Source organism: Pseudophryne corroboree, chromosome 6 (genome assembly GCF_028390025.1).
Source record: "Pseudophryne corroboree isolate aPseCor3 chromosome 6, aPseCor3.hap2, whole genome shotgun sequence".
Taxonomy (NCBI): domain Eukaryota; kingdom Metazoa; phylum Chordata; class Amphibia; order Anura; family Myobatrachidae; genus Pseudophryne; species Pseudophryne corroboree.
The window spans coordinates 139,297,717-139,318,460 of record NC_086449.1 but is presented as its reverse complement, the minus strand read 5'-3'; the positions used below and the strand labels follow the sequence as shown (position 1 = coordinate 139,318,460).

General features: G+C 46.7%; 2 protein-coding genes and 1 long non-coding RNA gene across 5 annotated transcripts in view; 2 read left to right on the top strand and 1 right to left on the bottom strand.

The window, feature by feature from the left end:
• The window catches only part of GCK (glucokinase), a 39,693-nt gene extending 25,621 nt beyond the window's left edge, over nucleotides 1-14,072 (top strand). Inside the window, exons 6-10 of the mRNA XM_063931907.1 lie at nucleotides 788-887; nucleotides 1,701-1,884; nucleotides 6,740-6,895; nucleotides 9,088-9,321; nucleotides 9,426-14,072. Of these exons, the coding sequence (XP_063787977.1) occupies nucleotides 788-887; nucleotides 1,701-1,884; nucleotides 6,740-6,895; nucleotides 9,088-9,321; nucleotides 9,426-9,570 (819 nt within the window). The 3' untranslated portion in view covers nucleotides 9,571-14,072. The remainder of the gene's footprint in view (nucleotides 1-787; nucleotides 888-1,700; nucleotides 1,885-6,739; nucleotides 6,896-9,087; nucleotides 9,322-9,425) is intronic.
• Nucleotides 1-20,744, bottom strand: part of LOC134936716 (uncharacterized) — a 98,246-nt gene that overhangs the window by 19,039 nt on the left and 58,463 nt on the right. The gene's annotated exons all lie outside the window — the stretch shown is intronic.
• Nucleotides 16,640-20,744, top strand: part of MYL7 (myosin light chain 7) — a 33,484-nt gene continuing 29,379 nt past the window's right edge. The window contains exons 1-2 of the mRNA XM_063931908.1: nucleotides 16,640-16,753; nucleotides 20,169-20,279. Coding sequence (XP_063787978.1) covers nucleotides 16,751-16,753; nucleotides 20,169-20,279 — 114 coding nt within the window. The 5' untranslated portion in view covers nucleotides 16,640-16,750. The remainder of the gene's footprint in view (nucleotides 16,754-20,168; nucleotides 20,280-20,744) is intronic.

The following is a 20,744-nucleotide window of genomic DNA, read 5'->3' as shown; positions in this document are numbered from 1 at the left end:
AGACTGGAAACAAGGTTTGACAACCAAAGCACTGACGATTTCCTGGTGCAGGCTCAGTCCTTTATACCCTTAGGTGTAAAGGGATTGGATGACTTAATTATGCAGACTTCAGCAGAGCTATGGATTGGAGGTCAGGATCATGTGACTGGAACTAAGATGGCTGCGCCCATACCGGCCTGTGGAGGGAAAGCTGTTTGTATTTACCACATGGAGATTCCTCTGTAATGGCGGCGGTGAACATAGAGAACGCCGACTTGCGTCTCAACCTTCAGCATGGACGGCCGCGGCTGCAGTAGGTGAGGAGTGCCACATACCCTGTATGTATTAGGAATATGGAGATGATGCCCGAGGCCCCGCCGGCAGGTGAAGCCATGCCAGTCGCCCAGGCACTGAGGAACAATATCCACGGATCAGCAGAGATGAGATATGACGTATGAATGCTTGCATCACAGCTGGGAACCGGGCCTAGGACGCTGGGACAGCCTTAGGAGACACCTGAAAGGTAAATAATGGCGTCCAGATACACGGATCGTGACATCTACACTGTAATTTAGATTTCAATTTGAACACACCCCACCCAAATCTAACTCTCTCTGCACGTTACATCTGCCCCACCTGCAGTGCAACATGGTTTTGCCGAATTGCTAACTTTTTTGGTTTGGTGACAAATCTGAATAAGGTCATATATTACAATTACTATGAGTTATACTGTATATATACTGGTCAAGATGATGCTGTCCCTCTCTGACGCCTGAATTTACGGCTATCTCATCTTGGCCCTCTCTAGGATTTTGAGATGGATGTTGTTGCCATGGTGAATGACACTGTTGCTACAATGATCTCTTGTTATTATGAAGATCATCGTTGTGAAGTTGGCATGATAGTAGGTAAGTATTACTTATATTGACCTCTATCTGTATGGCTGATCGTGTGCAATTATAAAGGATACATGCACCCTCCAAAATTTTTTTGTTGCTTTGGGTATACTACAGAGATTTTAAATATTTGCCTGCTATACCAATTAGCTGGAATTGCCAGTGTGCCCAGTCAGTCTAACGGTCTCAAACCACTCTCCACTCCCTTCTTCATGCATCATGAAGAGTTCATGGGAGCCGATTGGCTTATTTCAAACAGACAGTCCATGCAGGAGAGGAGAGTGGGGCATGAGAAAGTTAGACCTGGGATCCCGGAACCAATTTGTGGAGCAGAGCAGACAAGTAAAAGTATGGGCTTCTGGATAACTAAATGGTTGATGGAGTTCTACCTCCCATCGGCTTGAAAAATTTCCAGGAGTTTATACTGCTGCACCTGTGTATAATGCCCAGATGTACGCTTTGGCTCATACAGTATATTGCATGTAAATCTGGCTCTGGTGCTAGCCAGTGCCTCCTGAGCTATTTAGCTCCCCGCACGTCCTGTCCAGTCAGTACTTGGAGAAATGCCAGTGATATAATGAAGTGTTTGTTGTACCTATCAATAAAGCCTGTGATTACATCAGATGAAGCTACATTTACACTACAAAGAAGCAGCCTGAGACTGCAACATGACAAACGATGCAGTGTAAAGATTGTGAATTCCAGCAATACAGGCATTCTGACACACACATTTCCGTTACCAGTACTAGGAATGACCTTATATATGGACAAATACTAAACATATTAACATCTTGCATCTCATTTCTTCTCTACTTGTACATCCAGGTACTGGCTGCAATGCATGTTACATGGAAGAGATGTGTAATGTGGAGCTGGTAGAGGGAGAAGAGGGTCGCATGTGCGTAAACACAGAATGGGGTGCGTTTGGGGACACGGGCGAACTGGAAGACTTTCGACTGGAGTATGACCGAGTTGTGGATGAAGGATCACTAAATCCTGGTCAGCAGCTGTAAGTACACAAAACATAGATCCTATATGTGTCATTGGTAGAACTAATCATTAGTCCCCGTCCCTCCAGTTTGTGCGACAACACTATAAATATCTCCTTATGGGATATCAAATATTATAGTACTAGGTGATTCAATATTTTTATTATATGGGAGTATTACCTCCAATCATAATTGTGTGAGTGGTTAAATATTGCATGGACAAAGGGCGTGCAATGGTTAAGCCCCTTGCAATGGGGTGAACAGCACACGCAGGGCCTGATGAATCACCTAGTAGGTGCTTTGGTTGGGGGAGTGGCGGGTGCGGGGAAGACGCGGATGGGATCCTGGGGTGCCGCGGGAGGGGCGGTTGCGGTGGTGCCGCAGGTGGCGGAGGGGCTGGTGCAATGATGCCACAGGTGGGGGTCCGGAGCCACCGTGGGTGGGGGAGGAGCAGTTGCAGGTGTGCCCCGGGTGGGGGAGGGGCGAATGCGGTGGTGCATCAGGAGGGGCAGGTGCGGGGTTGCTGCAGGTGAGGGAGGGGGTCCGGAGCTACCGTGGGTGCTGGAGGGGGGTGGGGTGGGGGTGCCACGGATGGGGCCCGGAGGTACTGCGAGTGGGGGAGGGGCAGATAATGCTTCTCATGCTTCTCCTCCTGTCAGTAGCTAAGCTGCTGTCCTCCCTTTGGCAGTGGCTCTCCCGGAGACTCGCACAACAGACAGTCACTATTGTTAGCGCCGGTGTCCCAACACGCCGCATTACAGGGAAGAAGATGCACTCAATAAACTACAGCTCCCAGCAGCCCTAAGGGCCGGAATGCTTTGGCACTAAGGGCTTCTGGGAGCTGCAGTTTATTTAGTGTGTCTACTTCCCTGTAATGCGGCGCGTTGGGACACTGGTGCTAACAATAGTGACTGGCTGGCAGAACTGACTGACTGGCTGAATCAATGTAGAAGGTCAGAGTGCTGTGCAGTGTCAGTGACACTGCGTTACCTGTCAGTGACCCTGCACACAGGAGCCGGCGCTAGCCACTCAGCAAAGGGATGCAGTGCAGGGAGGCGTCAGGAAGGAGAGGCGCTCTCCCTGCTCTGCATCCTTGTGCTGAGCTGCTGCTGTTATCCTTGCTGCTGCTGCCGGCAGCACAAAACCTCCTCTCCCCCTGTGCTGAGCTGCTGCTGTTATCCTTGCTGCTGCTGCCGGCAGCACAAAACCTCCTCTCCCCCTCGGCGCCGGCAGCACAAAGCCTCCTCTCCCCCTCCCCTGTGTGACATTCAGTGGCCGGGCGGGAGCCAAAGGGGGCTGAGCTAGATGGGAATAAGGGGCGGTGCTAGACGGGACCATGCTGCAGCAGGAGAATTAGCTGTTACAGCTTCGGCCAGCCAGACGTCATTAGGTAAGTGTCTGCAAAGAGAGTGAGTGTGTGTGTGTGTGTGTATACAGTGTCTGTGTATACTGTATATATGTGTGACTGTGTATGTGTGTAATGTATGTACAGTATGTGTGTTTATGTGTCTGTTGGGTGTGTATGTGTGACTGCGGCATAATGTGTGTAAGCGTCACTGGTACAGTAGGCATTACGTGTGTAAGCGGCACTGGTACAGGGGGCATTACGTGCTTTAGCGGCTCTGGTACAGGGGGCATTACGTGTATAAGCGGCATTGCTACAGGGGACATTACATGTGTAAGCGGCACTGTTACAGGGGGCGTTACGCGTGTAAGTGGCACTGGTACAGGGGGAGTTACATGTGTAAGCGGCACTGGTACAAGGGGGCGTTACGTGTGTAAGCGGCACTGGTACAGGGGGCGTTACGTGTGTAAGCGTCACTGGTGCAGGGGGCGTTACGTGTCTAAGCGGCACAGATACAGGGGCGTTACGTGTCTAAGCATCACTGGTACAGAGGGCGTTACGTGTGTAAGCATCACTGGTACAGGGGGCGTTACGTGTGTAAACGTAACTCGTACAGGGGGCATTATGTGTGTAAGCGTCACTGCTACAGGCGGTGTTTCTTCTGTAAGCATCACTGGTACAGTGGGCGTTACGTGTGTAAGTGGCACTGGTACAGGGAGCGTTACATGTGTAAGCATCACTGGTACAGGGGGGCGTTACATGTGTAAGCATCACTGGTACAGGGGGCGTTACGTGTGTAAGTGTCACTGGTACAGGGGGCGTTACGTGTGTAAGCATTACTGCTACAGGGGGTGTTACTTGTGTATGGTCACTGGTACAGGGGGCGTTACATGTGTAAGCGTCACCGGTACAGGGGGCGTTACATGTGTAAGTGTCTCTACTACAGGGGGTATTATGTGCGCTGTGCCTTTGTAAAGTATGCACGGGTGCAAATTTATAGTTTGCAGGGGGGCGCCGAACACCCTAGCACCGGCCCTGACTGCACACCCACTGCACTGCACAGCACTGTCACCTTTTACATTGATTCAGCGTCCAGACATTACCCTCCGCGATATCACCCACTCTATCCATTACATTAGCCATCTCGGGGCTTCCAGGCTGGCAGCCCAGGTGCTGTGTTGTGGAGTCAGGGCCTCTGGGGATCTGTGTGCGGCTGTGGCGGAGAGGCACTTCTGTGACATCATGCGCAGAGGAGGCTCTGGGGCTCAGAGAGTATGCGGCGCAGGGAGGGCTATGGAAGCCTTCTGCTGCGCCGCTTTCATACACATGTATGTACACAGTGGCTGCAGCAGCTTTTGTTCCACCTGCGCCGCGGCTAGGGAGTGGGGATTGTTGATGCTGGAGGGGGCAGGTGGACTGGCAGCAGGACATAGGATGCTGCAGGAAAATATTTTTTTTCTCCCCTATCTGCAGCGTAGAGACTTGCTGCAGATGCAGTGGCATACCCTCCAGCTGCTCCTTTTTGGCAGGTACAGTCCCTTTTTTTTATGGTCTGTACCGATTTTTGACTTTCCAAGCTTCCATTGAAACTAAGTAATGGAAAAGGGACATGGCCACGTGGCTGTACCCGTGGCCACGCCCCCTTTTCAAATTTGTATCCATTTTTATGTGTACATTGTTGGAGGGTATGTTGCTGCAGATGCAGTGGGCCTATTTTGGGGTGTGGGGCTGGAGCTGCAGCTCCATTAGTCCTATTGCTAATCCTGCTCTGTGAAAACACAGCAGGCAAAGGGCAGAGCCTCCCATTGGATGTAACCTGTGTGGGAGGGCGTTTCTCGCCCAATCAGCTGTGGACTGGGTGTGATAGACCTGCCACTAACCCGATGAGAGATGCGTTATACACACAGGCACAAAGTCACAGATCTGGGCTATTATATAGAACAGAGGTGGGCAATTATTTCAGCTGGGGGGCCGCTTAACACTTCCAGCGAATATTCGAGGGCCACACACAAAATACTCAAAAAGAGTCCCCTTTTTACACATTACGGCACACAGCGTCCCCTTTTTACACATTACGGCAGACAGCATCCCCTTTTTTACACATTACGACAGACAGCGTCCCCTTTTTACACATTACAGCAGACAGCGCCCCCGTTTTTACACATTACGGCAGACAGCGTCCTCTTTTTTACACATTACAGCAGACAGAGTCCCCTTTTTACACATTACGGCAGACAGAGTCCCCTTTTAACATATTACGGCTGACAGTGTGCTCTTTTTACACATTACGGCAGGCAGCGTCCCCCTTTTTACACATTACGGCAGACAACGTACCCATTTTTACACAATACGGCAGACGGCATCCCCTTTTTTATACATTACGACAGACAGCGTCCCCTTTTTACACATTACAGCAGACAATGTCCCCCTTTTTACACATTACGGCAGACAGCGTGCTATTTTTACACATTACGGCAGACAGCATCCCCTTTTTACACATTACGGCAGACAGCATCCCCTTTTTTACACATTAACGCAGACAGCGTGCCCTTTTTACACATTAACGCAGACAGCGTGCCTTTTTTTACACATTACGGCAGACAGCGTACTCTTTTTACACATTACGGCAGACAGCGTTCCCCTTTTTACACATTACGGCAGACAGCATCCCCTTTTTTACACATTACGACAGACAGCGTCCTCTTTTTACACATTACAGCAGACAGCGCCCCCGTTTTTACACATTACGGCAGACAGCGTCCCCTTTTTACACATTAAGGCAGACAGTCCCTACCCCCCTTCCCCTAAACCCATATTGCAGTTTTTAACACCCCTCCCTCCCCACCCCTAAACCTACAGTATATGGCATCATAAGCACTGATCCAGGGGCTGGCTGGACAGGGGGTTTACCTGTTTGTCACAGTGGCAGACGATCCCCACTGTCCGATGATCCGTGCTGCTGCTGCTGTCGGCCGGAGTCACTGCTGATGTGGCCTCTCCCACTCGCTGCCCACCGCTTCTCCTCACTGGCCGCCGCTTCTTCTCCTCACTAGCCGCCGCTTCTCAGCCGCCGATCCTGCTCACTGCAGTGCCCGCCCCCCGTGCCGCCCAGCGCCGCAGCGCTGCCCAGCGCATAATAACAGAGGAAATCCCGGTCAGCTGACCCTGTGACGTGACCGGGATTTCCTCAGTGGCCCCGCGTCTGAGAGCAGTGCAATGACAAGCGTCCTTTCGGGCCGCTTGTCTTTGCACTCTGTTGGGGCACAGCGGGCCAGGCAGGATCGGTCCGCGAGCCGCATGTTGCCCACCCCTAATATAGAAGATGGAATGTTACAATGACTTTAACACGTTTCACGAGCACCCAGCACAGAGACGGGGACCAGGATCCCCAGAAATACTTTTTCTTCTACGTTACGTCATGGCGTTAGGAGGGCCTTGCCATGTTTCCTATATTTTGCACTTTGTTTGGTCCTATGTGATATAGTTTTAACCCGCTGCCCGTTCTCATGTTTATATTTTTCCTGGCACAGCTATGAGAAGATGATTGGTGGGAAGTACATGGGAGAGCTGGTCAGGCTGGTCCTGATGAAGATGGTCAATGAGAATCTGCTATTTGGAGGAGAAGCTTCTGAGAAGCTGAAAACAAGAGGAAGTTTTGAAACGCAGTTTGTGTCACAGATAGAAGGGTAAAGAGACCAAGATGTTCCCGCTGCATGTACTGATACTTTCCCAACACTGTGCCCATGTGCGTCATCATGCTAAGAATGACAAATAAGCCAGATAAGTTTAGATCCCAGTGATAACCAGGGCAGTAGAGAACCTGGCCAGGCCCAGGTTCTTTTCAGGGGGCGTGGTCTAATCACAGGAGGTGTGGTCATGCACCCTTTGAAAAAAAATACTGAAAAAAATTGTATTTTAAGCGCCTCCATGACCACACTGCAGCCCAGCACATAGCAGTGTGTGCTGGGCTGAGGAGAAGCGCTGCTGCTGCCAGGCAAGGGAATGGGGGCCTGGGTAATTTGTACCTTTCCCCCCCTCTCTCTGCACCACTGGTGATCACCAAATGGTTGGATTTGTGTTGAATTTGCCAATTCCTAGCCCAGGAGATCCCGCCACCACCACCCAAAAATGAAATGATCACTAGTTAATATTTAGTTTGACTGATTCCGGGGCCTGTCACCAGCTTTTCTGATTATCCTCAGTCCTTCTCTTCTCCATCCGTTACTGGCGCCCTCCCTACAGAGATAAAGGTGGAACATCATTAACTTAAAAAAAATATTAGAAACAATGGCCTTCCACTAGAGGATATCACCTGAGCTTCTCTCCTCACCTCATGGAAGGAACAGCGATGCCTAGTTGGCCACAGACTTGTGCAAATTTTATGAGGTCTCTAGGTGAACTTGGGTGATTGTATTATTTATTATACATATTGGGCCAGATGTACTATCCCTGGAGAGTGATAAGTTTCACGGTGATAAAGTACCAGCCAATCAGCTCCTAACTGTCATTTTTGAAACACAACCTGTAAAATGACAGTTGGGAGCTGATTGGTCACCATGCTATTTATCACTCTCCAAGGCTTGATAAATCTGGGCCTATGTCTGTGACATGGCAGTTAGATGATGATTGGCTGGTACCTTATCACCGTGAAATGTATCACTTTTCAGGCTTAGTATATCTGGCCCATTCAGAGAAAACGGACAACACTCAAGGACTTTTAAAGTGATAAGGTATATTGTAAACAAAGTCACAAAGTTTTGTTTTGTGACTTTGCTGACAATATACTGTCACTTTAAAATCCCCTGAGTGTTGTCTATTCTTAATGTATACACACTAGCCGGCATGTTAGGAATCGTATAGGACACTGAGGCCATTTTCACTTATTTTTATATATACTGTATATGGGATCTGGTGGGGATATTTAATTGGGATTGGGTATGGAATACCAGCTGTCAGAATACCAACCGCGGCATTCCAGACCACCATAATCCCAACATTGAATAAAATAAATGAACCCTACCCTTTACCCTTCCCCTAACCCTCCCTCCCCACAGCTTAAGCCTAACCCTCCCTGGCATACTGACATTCAGGATGCCGGCTGCCAGGATTCTGGCGTCAGCATTGTGACAGGTGTTGGGATTCCGGCGCCAGGATTCTGAACACCGGCATCCCATCCACCAGGATGCCAACTACATCCCTTTAATTGTATGTGTGCTGTATACATACATATACAGTATACTCACAGACACACATATACTTGTATGCTCCCTGTTGTGTTTCATCCCTCCATCTGTAAGTCCATTACTAACCCCTCTCCTCCATATGTACTGTGTTGTGCCGCAGTGCCTGTGTTTTCCTTATTATGCTGTTTACAAGTGTAAACCCCCCATCAGGCTGTAAGATGTGTACTGTCTGTGGTCCCGCAGATCCCCCATGGGTTACTTACCTTAAGCTGCTATCTTGTTTTCCCCTCGGCATTGGCAGGAAACCTCTTGCAGGCGGCAGCAGCATTACAGGGGCCTGGAGGAGATGCATCAGAGCTATGAGGAACCGCCGTGGGGTCGCACCTCAGGAGCCATAGGTACATCCGCCTCCTATGTGCCGTCACATGAATGGATGTTACACGTGTCGGCACAGAGGAAGCGCTGAGGTACTATGTGGTACAGCCTAATAGAGATAGCTGCATATGATTAGACCCGCAGCAGTAGCCAGCGCAGTGTATAAGGAGGGGGTCGCATACAGAGACATCCTTTTTTGCTAGATGAATTCAGTGGTGCCCTCCAGAGACCGGTGCCCCTGCCTAATGTTAGAGCCGGCCCTGCTTACCTTCCTTCCATTACAACCCTCCGTTTTATGCTTCTTCTCCTGCTTCTTACAGAGACTCTTCAGATTTCAAACAAACCAGCAACATCCTGCGAACGCTGGGGGTGCGGTACACACCGGAGGATTGCCAGGCCGTGCGCATGGCTTGTGAGAGCGTGTCCACGCGAGCAGCGGTCATGTGTGCTGCCGGCCTTGCTGGGGTACTCAACCGCATGCATAAAAACCGAGGAGAGGACTTTCTGGAGATCACAGTGGGAGTGGATGGATCTGTTTACAAACTGCACCCTAGGTTAGCTCCTGTTGTTCTATGTTTATCACTAACATGTTCTACGTTTATACCATTTCTTGCCCAGGCAAATCTGCTGGTTTAATGACTTTCTTTTCTCCTTTTAGCTTCAAGGACAAGTTACATTCTGCAGTACACAAACTATTACCAAAGTGCGACATCATCTTCATCCAATCAGAGGAAGGCAGCGGGCGAGGCGCTGCGCTGATATCCGCAGTAGCATACAAGATGGCTTCTCTTATTGGTCATTAGCAACCATCTCACTCTATTTCCTCAGCTTCTGAGCTACAGCAGACAAGGACAATTACCTGCGCAGGTCACACAAGCCCACACTGTCCCATAACCCTGGAGAACGGCTATTAAGCTATCATGATCTGCAGGAGGCACAGAACATCTCTCCACAGCTCCAGCATCTACTGTACATACACCTGCAGAGCACTGTCATTCAGATTTTCTGAGGAGCACTGAAGTCAGAGGCATTTTCCCAATGCATCTTTGTGGTGACGCATATTTGCCACTGAACGAGCTCTAGGGAAGATAGTCCTGATCCAATAACTCACCCCTTAGTTTAGTTGCCATTTCAGTGCGAGTGTATGGCAAAATGTGCAAAGACAGGGAGCAAAGCATTGTTTCCCTTCTCTCAGTTCCAGGGAATTCTGAAATGCCAGTCCAATAAAGACCCAGAAAGCAATGGTTCTTCTCCTAATAACATTTCTCATTCAAGTACTTACAGCGTGTCTGCTGTGTGATGTATTAATAATGGGGATATAGGCAGAGTGGAACAACCTGATTACAGACATGGACAGTCTTACAAACATCCAGCCTGGAGACTGGACAGGACATCGTACAGCCATGGTTACTGTGACTACAGTACGAGGAGAACATGAATGGCGCATAGTCTCACAGGCAAAGATCTGAGCATTCGTGCACTGTAACAAGATACCTTTTCTTCTGAGGACCAATAACAAATAAATGATGTCTACGATGCCGAACTTTGTCTTAGCAGTGTCAGTGCCAGCTGTGACTCTAGTAAAACATGAAGCAGTAATTGTAGCTATGTGTATTAGACATGTATTTGAATAAATGAGAATAAAACATGCAGTAGCAAAAGATTAATAAATGTAAAAAAAAAAAAAAAATTTTCATGACTAAAAGTAATAAACAGAGGCTATTTCTCAAAATGGGGGCCCAGGGAACTACTGTCTGCAGAAAAGTTGCTAAAGGGTCTGTGCAGTGTGTGTGTGTGGCTCTGTGCCTTGGAGGTGGGGGCTCTATAGGCGCGGGTTTGTATAGCTTGTTGCAGGGCTTATTTTGTCCCCACTTTTTTTTTTTTTTTTTTGCAATGATAAGATATGTTAGCGCACCTATTATGCAAAGTCCTCCAGTATGTTTAAGGAACTCTCATACTACAAAGGACTTTGTTGCAGGCAGAGTGAAGGCGCCAGTCACATAACTACATCCCGAGTGAGGGGTTGGCTATAGGTCAATACATGGATGTTAAGTATCCGGTCAGTCTCGAGTCTTGCATGAGGTTGACGTATTATAAAAATGTTCTAGATTCAAAATTTAATTTCCTGTCATATGCTTTGGAGTTTCCAGGCAGGCTGAAGCTTTGTGGATATTTTTGTTGGTTTGCCCAGTTAGTTAATAGTCCTATAACAATCTGTTTATTTTTAGGAAACCAATGTATTCTGTCTTTCTCACCATCCATTTCCCCTCTGCTCACAGATGATGATGTTATTGCTAACTGTAGTAACTGTATCTTACAGGATCAGCCAGGTGCATCCACTGGGGACAGACTGCAGGCTATACCTCTTATACATTATGCTGCTCAATGTAAGATATTAATATGCACATACAATCAATGCGTACAGTGCTGTGACATGTATGTATTATGCACAATGCTGTGACATGTATGTTTATTACGCACAGTGCTGTGACATGTATGTGTATTACGCACAGTGCTGTGACATGTATGTGTATTACGCACAGTGCTGTGACATGTATGTGTATTACACACAGTGCTGTGACATGTATGTGTATTACACACAGTGCTCTGACATGTAAGTGTATTACGCACAGTGCTGTGACATGTATGTGTATTACGCACAGTGCTGTGACATGTATGTGTATTACACACAGCGCTGTGACATGTATGTGTATTACGCACAGTGCTGTGTCATGTATGTGTATTACGCACAGTGCTGTGACATGTATGTGTATTACGCACAGTGCTGTGACATGTATGTGTATTACGCACAGTGCTGTGACATGCATGTGTATTACGCACAGTGCTGTGACATGTATGTGTATTACGCACAGTGCTGTGACATGCATGTGTATTACGCACAGTGCTGTGCGATGTATGTGTATTACGCACAGTGCTGTGACATGTATGTGTATTACGCACAGTGCTGTGACCTGTATGTGTATCATGCATAGTGCTGTGACATGTATGTGTATTATGCCCAGTGCTGTGAAATGTATGTGTATTACGCACAGGGTTGTGGCATGTATGTGTATTACGCACAGTGCTGTGACCTGTATGTGTATCATGCATAGTGCTGTGACATGCATGTGTATTATGCCCAGTGCTGTGAAATGTATGTGTATTACGCACAGGGTTGTGGCATGTATGTGTATTACATACTGCAATGTGACATGTATGTATTACGTACAATGTTGTGACATGTGTGTATATTACGCACAGTGCTGTGTTATGTATGTATTACGTACAGGGCTGTGATGTATCACGCACAGTGCTGTGACATGTATGTGTGTTACACACAGTGCTGTGTCATGTATGTGTAACATTCCTCTGGGAACTGTCATGGTTATTCATCAACTGTGAATGGTGATCTACAGCCATTAAAATAAGTCTGTAAAACAAGTGATTATTATGTACTTTCTCCTGACTGTGAGGTAAAACATTACTGAGCAGCCATTTTGCTTCTCTGGAATCACCATCTGCACCTCTATATAGAACTTATTGGATTACATTTGCAGCAACTTTTCACTAAAAGATAATAGTGTCCATATTGTCAGCAATTTGCAAAGCTACACCCATTTTTGGGGGTGGGAGGGGTAGCTGCAAATATTTAGGATCACGTAACTAATGTATACTGAGGGACTGCAACAGATATCGGAGATGGAGGATGCAACGACACCAGATTTACCAGGCTCCGAAATGCAAAACGTTTGTGAGCTTGGTCGCTGTAGCTAACGCTGTGTGACAATGGCGTTAACCTGTTGTAGCCTATGAGCTATACCTCGCATATTTAGTCAGCAGAGGGTTTCTCCACACCACACATGCATGCTCCGGGGGCCCACACATGAGCAGGAGGGTATTATTTGCTCGTTCATGTTTTATTCCCAACTCCGATTCAGAACCTAAATGTCATTATAGCAATTTATAGGCCTCATTTATACCCCTTTCCCTCGTTATTGCACGTGAACACGCATCAACCCGGGATTTTGCTTAGTCTGAAAGGGTCCTAAAGCAATATCCCGGGTCGAGTGTCTCGGCATTTCATCCTGTGTGACAACCTGGGTTGAAGCCGGGATCGATCCGGTATGCTTGCAGTGTGAACGGGTAAGCTGGATCAAGGCGACCCGGAACCCGTTCCCTGCATAGAAGGAGGTGGTGCTTGGAGATGATTATCAAGGGAGGGTCTGTGAGTGACATGCAGGGTAGACCCGGGTTCAGTGTAATTGGGGCTGACCCGGGAATAACCCGGGTCCAATGTGCTGTGTAATACCCATTTCACACCGCACAAATAACCCGGTATCGACCTGGCATATTGTCGGGTCGACACGGGTCAGCGTGCGGGGTGAAAGTGCTATAGCTGAAATCCCGGGTCGCCTTACCCAGCAATTCAACCCGGGTATAAAGCAGTATTATTCCCGGGTTGAATACAGGGTCAATGGCAGCGTAAATGGGCTTCCTGGGTCGATACGCCGCCTCCGCCCTCGCTGCCGGCTCCGCCCCCCGCTGCTATAGCAACCCACCCGGCTTATTGCCGGGTCAGAAAAGCCAGCAGCAGCGTCCAATGCCGGATCCCACCCGGGAAGGACCCGTTTCCAATTCCCGGGTGGGATCCGGCATTGGCGGTGTGAAAGGGGTATAAACAGGGTCTGATCCTGGTCTGACCCCGGATGGTACTGTGTCCAGAAACCCTGGTCGAATCTGGATTTTTGGTATAAAATTGGTACTACTAGCTGGTGTGATGGTGACAGTGATAGTCCTATTTACAGTGAGTGGATCATTTATATAGCGATATATTGAGAAAACTCTGATGTTGCTGGGGATAACAGCAGGTAAGTGGCCGGAGTTACAGATATGTTTGTGAATGGTTCTAGTAGCTCTTACAAAGCAATTAAGTAAGGAAACAGGAGAGCAATAAGAGATATCACACATTTCAAAGACAATTATTCAACTTCTTTTATGGCTGCAGAGCCCTCCAACAAGGTGTATTATATTCCTATGTTTTCTGTGACATCATTTTACATCTGTACGTACATAATTTATCAGTTCTAGTAAATCTACTGTTATACAGACCTTCTATATATAGTCTTGTGTTTTCTAATGACAAAACAATCAAGTAGTCTATGTTTATAGTTTTATTTAATTCCATATTTTAATCTATTGGCTACTTTCAGCGGGAAGCCTGTATAATTCTATCTATCATTGTGTTGTACCATTAAGATGTCACTGAGCTGTTGTATAAGTATTAAAGTAATGTAGTTATTAACCAGCCCGGGTTCAAGTGTGTTTTATGATTGACCTCCGTGTTACATGGAAATACATTATCTCCATTCAAAGGAACGTGTAGCTTGTAGAACTCCAGATAACTGAGATGAACTCCGTACTTACTGAAGTCATTAAAGTGTACATACGTGTGGCCTATACATAGAGGGCCTGGTTCAGATTTGTATGGAAACCTGATGGTTTACTGTACGCACAAATCCGATGATGGGTGATCTGCGCATGCACAGGACCCGCTTCGAGCGTGTGCAGAACGGGTCCTGTAATCACAGTCGCAGTGCATGACAGCCACAGCCTGATTGACAGGTTGCGGCTATTTGGGGGGTGATGGGGCGGGGTGTCAGCCTGGGACAAGGGGGATATTTAATAAACATAATTATGTCGTACAAGCTGGGAAATGTGATATTTATGTTTCTGGAGATGTTTTTTTTTTTTAAGAGATAAAAATCTCTTCTCAGTGGCAGTTGCTGTGCAGTCCAAAATCCAAATAGGAGAGTCCAACCAAAATAATGCCACCCGAAACGCTGCCAAGCAATGCCGTCCAGGACTCACTGGGAGTTGGGGTGGTTCCTTTATTTGAATTTTGGACTGTGCTGCCACTGCCACTGGAGGAGAGATATTTTTTTTAATTTTTTTTTTAAACAACAACTTATCGCCATCTCCAGAAAACATAAATATAAAATTTCCAACTTTTATGAGGTAATTATGATCATTAAATATCTCCCTGTCTCTTCTGATGCAGACTTCCTGGCCTTGTTTACAGAGCTGTGGCGGCCTCTCGTTGTTACCTGAAGGTTACTCTGATAGCCAATAGTCCTGCAGATGGCAAATGGTCCTTGGATGCAGCAGCGGATCACACGTGCATGAAGGAGGGGTCTGGTTACACCCGACCTGCTGCATTAGCATAAGTTTGCATCACTGCTGCGTCTACATATGAATCAGGCCCGTTAATGCAGCCATTTTGTCATGAGAAATCAGTTGACTAAGAACCAGTGACATTGCAAAGGCACCACACTACACTTATTACATTTAATAGCTATCTCCATAGCCCGTGATGGCTAACCTTGACACTCCAGCTATTGTTGAACTACATATCCCAGCATGCCTTGCTACAGTTTTGCTATTTGGCCATGCTAAAACTGATGCAGGGCATGCTGGGATGTGTAGTTCAACAACAGCTGGAGAGTCAAGGTTAGCCATCACTGCCATAGACAGACATTGCAAACTTAAACTCTTTTTACATACCCATAGTATAGGACGCAAAGTAATATAAATAGACACAGGAGATTCCAAAGCCTTGTGTGGTACAAGACTTTACAACACAGGCAGAGGTGTAGGAACAAAAATTTAAAGCCCCTATTTTTCAAGTTTGCTATCTCGTTTTATGACAGTTGTAACAGTGACTATAGATAAACAAAGACTCCCACTCCTATGTTATTATTAAATAAATATTATTATTATTATTATTAACTACCAATTAATACAATAGCTATTAGAAAGATAGATAAATTAAATTCTTCATCTTAAAAATCTACATTTTACTGTGTGGGGAGAAATTTATGTGAGCTGACAGAGTGGATAAAAAATGAATATGGTACTGGGAGGGTGAATAGGTAAATGGATTCTCAGGGGAGGGGGGGATTGATGGGTGTTTGAGGGAATGGTTTCATAGGGTGCTAATTGATTTGTAATGTGTATATGGGGGAGGGGGAGTGACATGAGTCTGCTCCAGGTGCAATGGCTGTACACCTCTGTGAAGGCAGCCAATGTCTACCCTACGATCTGGCGACAATGAGACCGCTCTAACATTTGAAACTGTCCACATGCCGCAATCATTGGTAAACAGTAACGACAACAGTTGGCGAGTTCAAATAAAGCTATCAATGCTTTATCCTCATTTTAATTTAATTAATTCCCGTTCGCTTTTGTGCAGAACACAGCCTTTGCCCACCCAACAGAAATCATTGGAAGCCAACTGCCCCCTTAAACCCCCACCCCTTTCCCCCCTTGGTTCCTCTGACCCTGGACACAGGATATGGTACAAGAAGACTATATATTAGTACATGATATTATGGGGCAGCACTGATCTCTGTGCCCCGTTATATTTACTTGTATTACATGGTACCTCATCATCCTTAGTAACCAGAAATTCTTTGCGTCAGTGTAGTTATTTTATCATCCTGCCTAGCCTGCTCTTTCCCCAGCCAGAGCAGCATATTGCTGTGGTACCCAAGCCTTAGGGGCCCTTGGGCCTGTTAGGGGTTGCTACCTCTGCTACACCACTTCTGATTAGGACAGCAATACAAGATTTGTTACTGTATACGATACTGTCATAATATATACAGGGAGATCCTGGATGGGATAGTAATATGGGATAATGAAATATTGATATAACGTGATTAGGGACAGTCTGAGTTGGACAGTGGTACACGATTAGGTATAAGATACCGTTATAGAGTGTGCAGGGAGTTCCTGTGTAGGGTGTATATTAGCAGGGTAGATTGGAATTTGGACACTTAAGCCCTTATCTGCTGCCAGCACGGCAGGGCCATCTTTGGTTCTGTGCCTTGGACATAGTGCTATTTTCACTGTAGCTGAGATAAAGAGCAGTATAAAACAGTGGGGGTCTGAGAGGAGAGGGGCAGGAGACAAAAGAAGACAAAAGAAATGGTAAGCAAACCGTGTGTGCTGTATATTATATGATCAAATATATTCTGGCTCCGATAGATGTCCACCCAATATCCTTTCCTTGTACTAGTGCAGTGCACATACTTGTACGCATCTACCAATAGTTCTGCAGTTACTGTCACTGCTCGCTTATTACTGTATGAGCCATAACGCTGCTGCTCCTAAACTAACCCTGTGGGGTACATTTACTAAGATGGGAGTTCTATTTAAGATGGGATGTTGCCCATAGCAACCAATCAGATTCCTGGTATGATCTTCTAGAGGGTGCTAGATAAATGAGAAGTAGAATCTGATTGGTTGCTATGGGCAACATCCCATCTTAAATAGAACTCCCAACTTAGTAAATTTCCCCATGAGTGATGCAATCATACTGCAGTGTATTTGTGGGAGGAGGATATTATGCAATAACAGATTGCTAGTTGTTCTCTCACCTTGACTTTACAGTGATCTGTTTATTTTTAAAGAATTCTGTAAATGATATGATAAAGTTTGTAAAATGTAAAATTAATTATTCTTAGGCAACAAACAATGGGCCTGATTCAGGTTTGTTAGCAAAGCAGAAAAGCACACAACTGGCCAAAACCATGCTGCACTGCAGGGGAAGAGGGGGGCAGATGTAATGGGATCAGTATGAAATACCTACAATCAAAATCCCGACAACAATTGACCGACAGTCAAAATCCCGACAAGGTCAAAATACCGACAGTTAAAATGTCGACAGGTCAAAAAGTCAACAAGTTTTCCATTGTTTTTTTGTGTGTGTATGTCGACACAGGTCGACATGGGCACCGTATAAGTGTACCGCGTCCACTCGCCACGCTGCGCTCGACACACTATTATATTCCCCCTCCAGATCCACTGGGATGGTAAAGTATGAACAAGTCGGTTTCAATGAAAAACTCATGTTGACTTTTTGAACTGTTGACATTTCAAATGTCGGTATTATGACCTTGTCTGTATTTTAAATGTCGGGATTATGACCTTGTCTGTAATTTAAATGTCGGGATTTTGACCATGTTGGGATTTTGACCTTGTCGGGTTTTTGACCGTCGGTCAATGGTTCTCGGTATCGTCTGGATTTTGATTGTAGGTAAATGAACGGCATCCCGATGTAACATGTGCAGAGACCGTTAGATTTGGGTGGGTTATATTGTTTCTGTTTCGGGTAAATTCTGGCTGCTTCATTTTTACACTGCAATTTAGATTTCAGTTTGAACTCACCCCACCCAAATCTAACTCTCTCTGCACATGTTACATCTGCCTCCCCTGCAGTGCACATGGTTTTGCCCAATTGCTATTTTTCTTTGGTTTGCTAACAACTCTGAATAACCCCCTTAAAACAAAGACTCACACATTTATGGGGTTACTGAATAAAGTATTGATTATCTGTACAGCATATAAAAATAACTGACATACACATTACAATCGCATTTTACAGCAATATGATCTTTTACAACCTGATTGTTCATAAAGGTACAGGTGATTGCAATTTTCTTCTGACAGAGCAGAGAGATCTTTTGTTGATCACTTGTATAATACACACTTCAATCCCATCACCTGATGAAAATGTGCTACCGGAGACAGATTATCAATCCATTTGTCCATATTGAGTTTCTGGTCATCAACGCTGCTGATAGATTGGTGATCTGCTTCCTGCACATTCAGTATCTGTCATTAAATAACGGTCATTAAGGGGGATATTTATCAAAGCTTGGTTGGAGATAAGGTGGACAGAGATAAAGCACTAACCAATCAGCTCCTGTCATTTCTCAGACACAGCCTGTAACCTGACAATCCCTGTAAAGTAGTCAAGTCTGACATTTTCTTCATTCAACAATATTTTCAAAAAGACAATTACTTTACCGAGTTCCTGATGTTTAAATATACAAATTTATTATCTGATGAAAAACATTCCACTTTTACTCCCACTGATAAAGACATGCTATTGCTGATCATGCAGATATGTTATATATGTTTATGTAATATTGCTGTTTCTGCCTTTATTAAACCACACATTCTCTAATTTATTTATCTTCTCATTATTAGCCCACAATGCTCATATGTCAACTAATTTTCCCTAGGATTCAGGGGGTCATTCCGACCCGTTCGCCTGCTGCGTTTTAAAGCAGCAGAGCGAACGGGTCCCTGCTGCGCATGCGCCGGCACAGTAGTGCGGCTGCGCATGCGTTACGGCCGAAGGCCGTAGCAGGATAGCGATCGCCCCTGCCTGATTGACAGGCAGAGGCAATCGATGGGTGGGAGGGGGCGAAACGGCGGCATTTGGCCGCCTTTTCGTAGGCTCGGTCCAGCCAACGCAGGCGTGGCTGGACCGAACGGGGAGCGGGCCGCAGCGGCTGCGTGACGTCATACACAGCCGCTGTGGCCCAGGGAGCGAGGAGTAGCTCCCGGCCAGCACGCTAAATCTGCGCTGGCCGGGAGTTACTCCTCAAGTGCTAATGCATCGCCTCTGTGTGATGCCTTTGCACTTCTGCGGGGGGCCGGCACTGACATGCAGGTTGGACTAGCCCCGTGCTGAGCGTCCCCCCGCATGTCAGGAAAGATGATTGTAGCTGTGCAAAATTTTGCACAGCTACGATCAACTCGGGATGACCCACACAGTTCTTGATCTATGCCCTTGCTTCAGTCTACCAGTGACGTATTCCTTTAGCTCATTGACACCCTGTCCCAACATTGCTACTTCCCTCACTATCTTTCTGCTCTGATAATGGAGGTCATTCCGAGTTGTTCACGTGCTAGCTACTTTTAGCAGCCGTGCAAACGCATAGTCGCCGCCCACCGGGGAGTGTATTTTCGCTTTGCATGAGTGCGAACGCCTGAGCTGCCGAGCGTGTACAAAAACATTTTGTGCAAAACAAGACCAGCTCTGTAGTTACTTATTCTGTGCGATGATTGCAGCGACGAAGGTCCCGGAATTGACGTCAGATACCCGCCCTGCAAACACCTGGATACGCCTGCAATTTCCCAAACACTCCCAGAAAACGGTCAGTTGACACCCATAAACGCCCTCTTCCTGTCAATCTCCTTGCGATCGGCTGTGCAAATGGAATCTTTGCTAGATCCAGTGCACAGCAGAGATGCTCTTTGTGCCCGTACGACACACGTGCATATTGCAGCGCATACGCATGCGCAGTTTTGCCATCTTTTTACCTGATCGCTGCAAAAATCGGCAGTGAGCGATCAACTTAGAATGACCCCCAATGACTTTTCCTAGTCAGGGTACACAGAACTTGGGAGTCCCTGACTTATACTCTCCGCCTACTAATCTACTCACCTATCCACAACCTCCTCACTCTCCAGCTGTACTACCTGTGCTCTCCCGGTCCCAGCACAAAGCTGCATTACTATCTCACCCTCTCCTGAATGTATTATTTCACAGGCCAGCAGAAAAGCAGTGACGCGAGGCAAGGCGGCCGCAAAACAAGCCCAGCGAGGCTCCTCCAACGTCTTCTCTATGTTTGAGCAGTCGCAAATCCAAGAATTTAAAGAGGTGAAAACATTCCAAGGATTAGTCCAAGCACTTCACAGTATTTTTCTGCCACTATGACTAAAGTAAAAGTTTTTATTAAGGTGCATACACACTAGTAGATTTTGAGCTCAGAGTAGTTCACTTTTGGTGTTTTGAGCTACTTTGACCTCAAAACCTCCTTGTGTATATGGCTGGATGATGAGCGGTGAGCCAGGGCCGGATCTAGGGGTGGGGGTGGGGGTGGGGGGTGAAGGGGGCGACCGCCCCCCCTAACACAGTCATAGCCACACCCACTTTTGAGCAGAAGAGAGCTCTCCGGGGAGAGCCTGAGGCAGAATGATGTGCTGCAGCTTATACCACAGCAGCACAGAGGAGCCAGGAGAGCAAGGGTTACAGAGCATTTGCCCCTCAATTGCTGGTGTGTGGGTACTAAGGCTAATAAATACATTTACCCCATAGCACAGTCACATGTACATAGAACAATCA